The 12,249-nt window shown below is 41.3% G+C and overlaps 1 protein-coding gene across 1 annotated transcript in view; it reads right to left on the minus strand.

The window, feature by feature from the left end:
* LOC145456262 (kinesin-like protein KIF27) overlaps window positions 1–12,249 on the minus strand; it is a 45,566-nt gene that overhangs the window by 5,628 nt on the left and 27,689 nt on the right. The window contains exons 16-24 of the mRNA XM_080334339.1: window positions 12,029–12,193; window positions 11,186–11,325; window positions 9,427–9,489; window positions 8,824–8,908; window positions 7,361–7,473; window positions 7,210–7,297; window positions 2,224–2,429; window positions 1,384–1,611; window positions 547–762 (exon numbers count right to left, since the gene is read on the minus strand). Of these exons, the coding sequence (XP_080190465.1) occupies window positions 547–762; window positions 1,384–1,611; window positions 2,224–2,429; window positions 7,210–7,297; window positions 7,361–7,473; window positions 8,824–8,908; window positions 9,427–9,489; window positions 11,186–11,325; window positions 12,029–12,193 (1,304 nt within the window). The remainder of the gene's footprint in view (window positions 1–546; window positions 763–1,383; window positions 1,612–2,223; window positions 2,430–7,209; window positions 7,298–7,360; window positions 7,474–8,823; window positions 8,909–9,426; window positions 9,490–11,185; window positions 11,326–12,028; window positions 12,194–12,249) is intronic.

A 12,249-nucleotide genomic window follows, 5' to 3' on the forward strand; every position in this document is an offset into this window, starting at 1 on the left:
TTCGAAAGGAACACATTTCTGATTTACTACTAAAGTACAGAATAGGATGTAGTATATTTTTGACCTCCATGTTTTTGTAGCATTTACACCGACTCATGATATACATTCACACAATCTGCACATATGCATACCATGAGTGCATGATGTGCATAAGCTGCTGGATAAGGAAGGTGCAGAAAAAGCCTTGCGCAAGACTTTTCAAGTCGCGCACCGCCCCTCCATGCTATCCCGGTAATGCTGAACGCCAGACGGGGAAGCCGTGGATACCAGCGTTACTAATCAGGTCTTTGGTCTGATCCGGCCGGGAATCGAACCCACGCCCTACCGATCAAGAAGCCAGACGCTTTACAATTACCCTACCTTGTCGACTAGAGCAAATCTACTTTAAAACTACCAACTCCAGTAATTCCATTTTCTACTTGAAGTTTTAAATGTCTTGGAAATTGATACTACTACCTCTACTTGGGTGTTGATACTGATTACCTTGACTGCGACTGCTGTAATATTAAATTGAAAAATGAAATGTTAACTATATCAATTACTCACCCGTTCGAAACATCTCGTGAGCAGCATGCCGGCGGCCACCCCGTCCACGCTTTTCACGTGCTTTTGCAGTGCCGAGCTCCGTTCCCTCGCCAACTTCAGCCGGCTCTCTCGTAAATCGGCCGAGGTGCTAGCGCGGACGATCGTGTCGTCCTGCCACTCGATGGCGTCGGTTAACGCTTCCACGGCTTCGTCGAGTTCAAAGAGTTCTCTCTCGTCCTGAAGAAAAGGACTTGCCTCAAAACAGGCCAAAAATCTCAGTCTCCATGTCTAGTACATGATACTTTTCTTCTCGGTACTAGATAGAGGTCCCATTCTGCTGTTTTTACCGCCAAATATTTGAAATCCAGCCATACTTGCGATTGTTGGACATATTGGCCTATATGCCAACTGCCCATTCCTTTTTCTAGAACATTGTTAGTTCAATATTACTTCTTGAAATAGCTACAGTTAATCAAGTAATAACGATACGATATCGCAATTCTCTTTATCACATCAATGAAACGCTAAAGTAATCTAAAATAACAACTGTTTGAGGAAGTATTGCAAGCTGGCAAAACTTACTTGTGTACCTCAATAAAGGATAAGTACTTCTTTACTGACAATCTTTGGTCAAAAGTGAGATAAAAGAGTATAACACGAATGCGAGGGATTCGTTTCTCCCAAGCAGAGTTGTCAAAATGAGATGAACGTGTCTTGAACGCAAGACTGAACAGCAATAAACAGTATGACTTGGACTCGACTCGGTGGTGAATTGAATATGACTTGACTCGAGTAAAACTATAAAAGTAAGACTCACTTGGTTACCCCCCCTCCCCTCGACAGCAACAATCATCAAACCTGTGGGTTCAGCACACCGCCGTACTGCAGTTTCTCCTCCAACGCCGCCTTCTTCAGTCCAAGTTGATTTCTCTCTGCGCGGAGCTGCTCGACGGCAGTCTCCAACCGACGCTGCCTGCCCGAAGCCGTCCGATCGGAACTGTCGTGAAGCTGCTGCTCTCTGGCGTGCAGCTTTTGATCGACCGTCGCCAGTTTCGACGCCACTTGAAGGACTTCCGAAGTCATCACCTGCAAAGGTTCTGTTTGTAAAGGGTTTCCGGCACGAAACGAAATACCACACAGATAATTCTAGTTGTCTGATTAGTGCGAAATGACAGTAATATAATTCTAATATAATTTGTGAAATGTTTATACGCTTTATTTTAAATTCTAATTTAATTTCTGGTTTTCCTTAAACTACTACAGCAGGACTGTATATTGCGAAACTAGTCAAGCCTGGTGTAGAGACAGTTGCCATTCTCATGCTTAGGAAAATGAATAATTGATATTAGTTCAACGTGATTTTTGTTGCATTTCTTTCTGATTAGGAAAAATTGTATAACTATACTTGTAATTTGACGATTTGGTCTTCACTTCTCCGGAGACTGCTGCAGTATTCGTGAATTTTACTCGGGGTTGAGAAGGAACACCATAAAGAAGTAGAAGGAACACCATAAAGTGAACTCGAATTACATGTAGAAGTAGCGATTTTTAGGACATGTCCCTAATAGTATGAGCAGAAGTAGAAAAATGATGGTCTGAAAAGTACTCAAGTAATTTCAAAAACTACCGTAGATTCGGTCGCACGCATTGGATCGACGGCGGGTTATTTCCGAAATTGCAAGACTGATCTCAGCTCACCTGACTGGAGCGCAATTTTTTCGTTTCTAACGCTTCTTTCTGCCGCAGTACTTCCTCTCTCCTGATGACGGCGCTCTCTCTCGCGCGCAACGCGTCCTCCAGCTGTTTCAGAAGGTTCTGCTGCTCGACCGCCCTCTCAATCTCCTCGTCCAACCACTGCTTCTGGTCGTCCACGCCGTCCGGGCTGGTTCTCGTTCCCGATTTGGCTGTTCAATGATATTGAAAAAGTATTATGTGCGTCTATTGCCAACGGTCAACCAATCAGTGAACAGGTCAAGTTCAAAATCAGGGTGGTATTATTAGAGCTGGCCAAAATCGACTGCCCGTATCTGAGTAGATTGACTCCGATTTCATCTTAAGCCCAGTCAGGTTTTATGCGACCACGAAACAAAAAATGCAAGTTGCACTACTAACACATGCCCCTGACTACTCCGAGTTTCTACTTTCTTGTTTATATCATTTCCAGGTTTATTGATGTGACGGGCAAAAACCTAGTTATCATGTCATTATATTGCAATCGTGTGGCGTTTTTGAATCGAATAAAACATCAATATACGACAGACTGACACTTGATCACCAATTATTTCCTATTATATTGACGCTACTATACCATTACATTGCTATGTCACTGCTACAATGTTAAGTTATTTGTGTGAATGTGGGTGGCCTGTGTTAAATGTCTTGGATGATATGATACGTCGTACAGAGGACACAGTTATCAGATATTTTACAATGATATTGCCAATCATTAGATAACAATGGGCAAATGATTTCAGTACTTGAAAAAATCAATGATTTTCATACAAGTGATGATTCCGATATTCAAATCGTTATTACCAACCCAATTGTTTTTCAATTCATTGCTAAAGCGTAATCCAATAACAATGTCGCATTAGTTGAGAGAACAAAAATGCATTCTAATTCTGTTAAAGTAAAACTACAAAATATATTTCGACATAGTACCAGCCATAATGTTCTGAAAATTATGATTCTACACGTTAAATTTGTTTACGCATCATTGCTAACGTGTATAGAATTTGATTCAGAGTATTTCTTCCAAATAATTCGATTTAAAATGCCCGTGGGTAATGGTACGGCGAAAATCTTGACATTTTGAAGTAGCAGTCGAACTTCACTTTCAAATGAATTTTACATACAGCTTCGCGACCAGAACTGAACAAAGTGATGTTACAGGACAGGTTACAGTTGTCATCAAAATAGATCGATGGTTTCCCATAACCGCACACCATCAATAACGCCACCAGACCACGAAGTGTCACCCTCATCCCTTCCCCCATTGTGACATCGACAGCCACGAGCGATTATTGTGATTGATCGCTCAAACACCGGATCAAATTTTGTCCGCAAAATCCTGTATTTGTGGACATGCCATGAAATCTTAAGAGGCATAACCCGTGCCTATCCTTGCGTTTCCATTGTATCAATGTCTTTCAAACATGCCCCACCGCACGCGATAATTTGCTACTAAAGTAGGCTATGACACGCTACGCGAAGCGTGAATCGAACTGGTTTCATATTTCGTGTCTGTGTAAATTGACAATAGACGAAGAAAGTTACAATGTTTGTGTGTATGAGCCACATAGAAAAGCAGCAGATTACATTTCTAATCCAGAAACGCAGACATTATTTAAAAAGGTCTGCTAGCTCGACTCATTTGAAATTGTGTCTATGATGTATCATGCTGCATACTGAAATGGCAGCGTTATACAGCAGTGGTCAGTAAGGAGTAATAATTTTTAAAAACTTGAAACATTTTGCATAGTAGATCTGTGTGTTGAAGCTGAGGCTGTGTCACAGTCACAGATGGGCAACAGTTGCCTTTGTGCAAATAATCAAGATACCAGTAATAATCTGGCAGGACTACGGTACTTTGATGACTCGAGATGAATACCAAATACACTCCGTGTTGAAATGTCAGATTTCCTGGATTGAATTTGGCTTAAATCTGACCGGAAAAAGACAAACCCTTCCTTTTGTCCGAATCTGAATTCGCCCTTCTCATTGTTTTGACTGCGGTCAATCGACAATAGTTTATAAAGACCCTTGACATGGTAGAATGGATTTGAACATGTGCTAATAAAACCAATTACGTTAATAAGTCATTGAAGTGCCACGATAACATCTGCGCTCGATAAATTAGCCCGAGTCAAGTGCTTGTCACTTATGATAATGTGCAGGTTAATTCAAAGAATTTTCATAGTTCAACAACAGTTACCGGCTAGCATATCATAGATACCAGTCTCGAAATCAAATTAGAATGAATGGATTGAAGTCGGCTGTTATAGGTTTTCATTCAGTTCGAGCTAAGTAGCAGGCTGCGTGCTGACTGTGGATATCGTAAGACAAAAGCAGTGATGGTCACGGAGCCTAGAAATGGCAAGCTAGAAATCTGGTTTGATATTCCTAACGCAATTACAGAATAGGTTACAAGGAATGCATTTAATAAGTGCAGCAATAAAGCCTTACAAAGCCTACATCAGTAAACTCTATGGCATCAGAGATGATACAAAGTAGCCATTGTTGGCACTAAGTTGAAGTAGAAAGACAAAGCCTAAACTTATACTCAATAACATGTAGACATTTTGAGGCAGGGTTGTAATGACTCGAGTCCAACTTGAGTGGCGAATTTTTGGGTTGACTCGACTTGAGTCAAGTCATATTTTCGAATGCGCAAAATGACTAGACCAGAGTCAATTTTTGTATCAACTCTTCTTGTACTCGAGTCATTCGAACCAAGTCATACGACTCGAGACTAGGACGGCCAAGGCAGACATTTCATTGTAACTTCGAAGAATAGTAAAGTTATAACACTATTGGTATTTCGTCGGTCCTGATACTCGGAAAATACTGCCAGAAACTGTTAAAACTGAGGAAAATTACTATATTATGAATGCGAGCCATTCTATGTTACTAGCAGAGTTGAAAAAAGTGGGTTGAACCGGATTGAACGTAATGACTTGGACTCGGACTCGAGTCAAAACACTGCGACTCGGACCTCGACTAGCTGACTTGGACTTGACTCAGCGGTGAATTGAAAATGACTCGACTTAACTCGAGTCAAAACTATAAAAGTGAAATTGACTTGATTGATTACAACCCTGTTTTGAACTAAGTAAAAAGTAGGTATTCTTGGCATAATTTTGTCCAAAAAACTACATATTGCGAAGTAGAAGTGAATGTAGTCAAAAATCATAAGTACTTGAGTACAGTACGTAATGCAAGTAGGCGTTCTGTTTCGAAAAAGGAGAAATACCTAATTATTATCACTTCAGATCACTATCGTGCATGTACCAATTAATAGCGAATACAAAATCACAATATACACGTCATTATTGACAAGGGCATGAAAACAGTGTCCTCTGCACAGCCAGTTGAATTCAACGCAAACCCGTTATTTTCAGCAGCATGAAGTTATCTCTAGTCAAACTCACGAATCTCGTGATATTAGGATGCGCGATCGCCGACGCCGTCACCACCAGGTTCCTAAGATTCGACGAGAGCCACCAATTTCTTGAATGCAACTGCCCGTTCAAAATCTTCGGCTGTCGCCAGGTCGAAAACCTCACCCTGGACTGCGACGACTGCGCCTCCCGCACTTTTGACAACATCACCCTGCCGTTCTTAGAACGCACCACGATATGCTGCCGAGACAACGAGGATTCATCGGATAAGACACTTTTAAACGTCCAAACCCTCGTGAATTATTTGAACAATTCCGACATACAGCATTTCGCCACGAACGGCTGCGATTTCGAACAATCCGCCAACACCACATCGAACACAAGAGATTTTATAGCGATCAACGACTTTTGGAAGATTCGAATCAAAGAGATCGGCAGCGGGACCGTACTGGCGCAAGCTAACGTCACAGAAAGCAAGCTGAACGTCTGGGCGAAGGCGCATACGTCTGAGAAAAGAGCCAGAGACTTGACCAACTCGCTCTACGTTAAGACAGACACGTTTAGCGAGGTGTACAGCGACAACAGCACGGTAAAATCCTTCACTGTCATAGATTGGAGCGGAAACAATTCAGACCCGAGCCTGCGGACATACTTGTACGCGACAAGCGATACGGGAGACACTGACCCATGAACACATCCAGATACCAAAATTCATGTGATGTCGCGACAAATTTGCAAAGTACCAAGATTCGCAAACGACACATGTCTGCAAGAAGTGACAATAAAGGGATTATTATCCAGTGGCAGGATAGAAATATTTTGCCGGCCGGTTCTATCGCAATAGTCATAAAATTCTTCAGACGGTTCTGTAAAAAAACTCATTGCCAAGCGGTTTGATGATCACGGAAAATCTTGTGACACGGTTTTATGAAAACGGTGTGAACCGACTGAATCCGACCGAGACATATTGAGGAAACATGGATTCAATGTATCACTACTGGAATCTGGCAAGAAACCAGGCTTTCGCACAGAATTCGAACTGACAATAACATCAGAATTTCTACCGACCATCCCCCGACTCAAGACCTCATTTTACCATCTTTAAAACAATTATCAATGAGACAAAGGCTTTTCACAGTGACTTCCGCCGGCAAATTCTGCTAAAGCAAAAAATTATCGAAAAGACAGATTTCGCATCGGGAGAGGCTTTTCATTCTTTCGTGTGCCGGCTTTGACCAAAATTCGGCAACCTAGTTTGTGACCAAAATTCGGCAACCTAGTTTGTGTCAACAAAAGGAGTACATTGAATTTAAGCCATATGTCCATCTCAATTATTGGAATTTTCATGGCTGTGACGTCAAATTCGGTGATTTGTTGATGTACAATGGTCTTTTAATTCTCTACTAGTTGCTGACAATCACCCCTTGACGAGTGTCAGCCGGAAATATTCAGGTTTATTTTCATATGAATATACCATTCATTCAATTGTCCGTTGAAGTTCTGCAGCTCCGAGAGTCTGTTCAAAGTAACCAAACGCGAGACTGGCCGACAATCAACTACATACCGCTTCTCAGCTTCCGTTGAATGACGGCCACTTCCTCCGTCTTCCGCTTCAGTATCTTCTGCTGGTTTCTGTTCTTCAGTTCCAGTTCCTAAAAAGCGTCGGCGCAAAAGGTCACTGTGAATTCCGAACGGAAGGCTCCGCGGACGCGTACTTTAATTTTAGTCTGATCCCGTGTTAGCACCGTTTCTAATTTCCGTTTTTGGTCTTGCTCCTGCTTCAATTTCCTCTGCATGTCTTCTTGCATCTGACGCATCGTGGCAATTCCTGTCGTTAATGAATCGCGATTAGTGTTACTTCAGTGATCCATGCGACATGGCGAACATTTTAAATGCCAACGACAGTATTATAACAATGGACGAAGGATATCAGTTGCGACTTGCGATATCTCGTAATAAAGACTGACCAATATCTCAAATGAGAGTCTGCAGAAAAACGGACAAAGTAATATCGAAATACAGTAATTAACAAGCCGGCATAGCATAGTCAGGACCGCTTGGGAAGAATAGCAAAATAACTCCGGGAATACAGTCGCTTTGCCGCGTCTGATGGCATTTGATCGCACAAAATATCCTGACTAATTTGGCGTCGTCGGGAGAAGCCGTTTGATAAAGGTGGTCGGCAATAAAGTTCTTCTGCTCAGGGTTGTAATGACGCGCGTCTGACTCGAGTCGGGATTTTTTTGTGACGAGACTTGACTCGAGTCAATTTTTGTATTGACTCGACTTGTACTCGAGTTATTCTGCCTGACTCGAGCCAAGTCACATGACTCGAGACTAGGACTGCCAAGACAGACATTTCATTGTAATTTCGAAGAACAGTAAAGCTAACACATTATTGGTTTTTCGTCTATCAGACGTGATACTTGAAAATAGGGCCAGAAACTGTTGAAACTGAGGAAAATTACTATATTAGCCTACCAATGCGAGCTATTCTATATCCCTCGAGCAGAGTTGAAAAATGGGGGTGAACTGAAAACTGAACAGTGAGCATAATGACATGGACTTGACTCGGTGGTGAGTTGAAAATGACTCGACTTGCCTCGAGTCAAAACTATAAAAGTGAGATAGACTTGCGACTCGGAACCTTGTGACTTGATTGACTTGATTACAGCCCTGCTTCTACTGTCCTGAGGGCAATCAAGCCTACATGCAGTATAAAATCTATTTAACTTTTACACTTTGGATTACATAAAGCAGAAATTAGCTTTGCGATATGTTTGCACTACTTCTATGAGTGAAATTGTCGTAATAACCGGGCGAAATTGCCCATGAATCACAGAAACTGAATATATTTTCGGTGTCGTTAGTCATGCCGGCCGGGTTAGCATTCTGCGCTTTGCGAAGTCTCCGATTAACTGCTAACAATCTGCGGCCCATCGTCCAAATCTACTTTATGAAATGACTGGAGTACTTTTGATATCTTCATCCGTACTTCATGTTGAAGTAGTTTGTAGACATTGCTACTTCTACTTGTAATTGAGTATAAATTTATAGCGTCACTCCTACTTCTAGTTCTACTTCAGCAACAAGCTGTGCAAAAGTCATAGCAGCACATCATTCATTGACTTAGACAGGCGGTTTTACATCAGGCCCACAGTGACCCAACATCACTCACCTAACTCCAATTCTTTAATTTTCTTTCTGTTCTGTGCGGGAATCGTTGCGAGACTCTCAGTTTCTCTCTGCTTCTTCTGAAGCATCTGAACGGAAACAATACAATTCGCCATGCATCCTTGAAAATATCGTCTTTACGACACGAGACTACGAACATGGTAGCAAACTAGCATATTTGTTTCAGATCAACAATAATCGGCTGGTAATAATTGACTTGTTCAGATCGAGGGGCTTGCTTTGTGGCACTGGGACACAGCAAAGAGATCTGGTTGAAATACCAGGGTTTGGCCTATAGTTTACGTATCTTGAAGATGCTTGCTTGAACAAATTTCTGAAAATCAATACACTTTATCTTTATAAAAAAGATGTTAACGGAATGGAGAGAAGAACCAAGCATTCCGTATTGTAAGTACAGAGTAGGTGTCCGCATGACCACCTGTGATTAAAATGTGGGTCCTTGGTGATACCTTGATGCGCTATGGAATTCAAATGGTCGAAAAAATGTAAGGAAACCAATCACTCCAACCGGATGCAACCATCAATTTCACGAGTGATCAGCAAGCCAAAAACAAGCCAAAAACAAAAAATGCAGAATACAACAAACCTGAACTTTTGATTTCGCCGCCTTCAGCCTCTGCTCATACTCCACTTTCAATTTCTGCATCTCCTAAATCATAAAGAGCGTTGTTTTGAATCAAAATCTGCATCACTACAATTTTATCGGTGCGTCAGCTAGTATGGAGGTACGGACGCGTCATTCAAGACTATTATTAATCAGCGTACTACAAGGCAATCGTTACCTACACATTTTATAATGCTGAACGCTAAGCACAAAAACTCTAGTCTGGAAGAATGTTGGGATGACTCGGGTCACGTTTTTCGAAAGATTTGAACCCGGCGTAATTGGCAAAATAGGAAATCACTCGTGACTCGGATTTTAATTTGAGTCAACGTTGAAGTCATTAAATATTTCCTTCCCACAGCATTTTAAGCCACTCAGGCAGGTTGAAACGTGATCTCGGCCTCAATACTAATCTGGACTCAAATTCTACTCGCATGGAGCATACCCTTTTTCTGAGCGGCATTCTCAAATCTCAGCGACGTACTCAAAAATTTCATCCCGTGCACATTAATCAAACTGAAAATATTTGGTGGCCTGGCATTGGAATATTGGAGACGACTTGAATTGTGACTCCAGTTGAAAATTTTTCAAATCATTTGACTTCATTCCAGTGAAAAATTACGATGACCCGAAACGCCTTCCGACTAGAAAGTACGGTATTGACTTGATCCCAAGACTGGTCCAGAATAAGTTATGAGTAGGGCGGATTTTTATGACCTAAAAAAGAAAATTTTGACCTAAAAAATCCAAATTTTGACTTTTTTGACCTAAACAAACTGAATTTTGACCAAATTTTGACCTAGCGTATGCAAATTAGGTGTTTTCCCACGTAATGTTAAAATTGCACCACTTATCTACATTTCTGGTTGGAATAGGCTGTCCTAACGAAGAAGTTTGGCCTGAAAAAACGTTTTTTGCTTAAAAACAGGCAACATTTTACATGAAAAACAACAATATTTAACGAAATCTGGCCCTATGAAAAGAATTCCAGTGGTAACAATACGTATTATGGTGGGAATAATTTAAAAATTTTGTAGTACAACGAGAGATACTTTCCTACATTCTTGGGTAGAAAGTGCATGTCCTTACTATGAAACTTGCCACGAACGTTCAACAGCAGCAGTTGTTGGCTGACAACACTCAAGTTGTGCGTACACTGCACGCCGTGACACGCCGTGTTGCTTCATTCTGACAATGTTGTCCACATCACAATTTTTCATCATGCGCTTCTCAATATAAGAATGATGCAATGCCCAAGAAGTCTTTCTTCGGTTAGGATATTGCGGTGCGTTGACCATAATACCGTGTCTACCTATTTGTTTTATTTGACCGTTCATGATTCACAATGAGCAGACAATTAGCCGTTTACAACGGTAGGCTCATAAAGTAGGCTGCAAGCTGTAAAATATCAAATGATACGTTCACCGACAGTGCAAAATTTACGATACAAACGAAATGCAGACGTCAAAAAAATTTTGACTTCATGAACAATTTTGACGAATTTTGTCCTTACGCTACAATTTTGACAAAATTTTGACAAATTTTGACATGTCAAAAAAAAAACGCCCTATAAGTTGTATCATGGGTATATGGTAATAACACTGAGTACCATGGGTCAAGAAATTGCAGCCGACGAAAGTTTAATGAGGATTTGAATTCCATGTCACAGGGTCAAAAATAACCAATCGAAGGGTGTGTTAAGTTTGCAAACCGCTGCAAATGTAAATGTTGACTTGGTTACCTGTTCTGTCCCACCAGAGGATTGCTGCGTCTGTAAGACTCTGTGAGCTTCCAGCAATTCGTGTTTCGCCGTCTGCACCTCTCTCTGAAGCTGCATTATTTTACCCAGATACTCGCGATTGACGGCCTCCGCGTCGTTACCTGAAATTTGACTCAACGATCAACATTTTTTAATCAATTCAACAACGCGTAGTCAAATTTACATCATCACAATGTCATAAATCATATTGCATGTCATGTGATCACAGTCATGTATAATTATTAAGAAGAAATCATCACAGCATTGAAATATTTGAGTGTGACCTCTTGGCCTCGGCATTGATGCCGCGTACTCAATTTCCTCAAACGAGGCATTCAAACTACTGATGGTATTTTCCTGAGAATTTCAAACCATCCAAGAGGACATAATGCGCAAAAGACGATCATCACAAACTGAACAATGTAATGTGAGCGCATTCAATGCGCGTTATTCACACGTGATCAGACTATATGCCATATACATGAATGGTGTAGAATCCTTGCCGGTCAGTGTATTGACCGTAACACGGGCTGAATTCTCTGCCTTGTGACTGCAAAAACCATTTGTATTGTATGCTAACAATACAGAGTTAGCCAAGAAGCTTTACTTGAACTATCAATCCCGGGATTTCAATTTAACAGGCAACCATGAAGGACAATGACGACCTATTGCATCCATTACACACAGTTGCTATATCTCATGCTTTTAAGGAGAACTATGCAAATGAGTATCATGCATAAAACCTGATTGGGCAACAGGTCATTCAGGTTGCGGTTGTCATATTCTCAAGTTACGTAAACCAAAAAAATGGGAATCAAACCACACCAGTTCGAACCAGTTCCTTGATCAGTCCTTCCTTCATGCGGATGTTGATGGAGAGCTCCCGGATTTTATTGTTCGAATTTTGAGCGCGAAGCTCGGATTCCTTGAGTCTTCTCAGCGACTGTACCGTGCTCTCCCGAAGATGGTTCAAATCCGCGGTGACATTGTCTAAAACAGACCCCGTAAAGTCACATGCCGTAAAATTTCACGCACGGGTTTTTGCG

The sequence above is a fragment of the Botryllus schlosseri genome, chromosome 14 (genome assembly GCF_051294905.1).
Source record: "Botryllus schlosseri isolate E-star chromosome 14, Bs_hap1, whole genome shotgun sequence".
In the NCBI taxonomy this organism is placed as follows: Eukaryota; Metazoa; Chordata; class Ascidiacea; order Stolidobranchia; family Styelidae; genus Botryllus; species Botryllus schlosseri.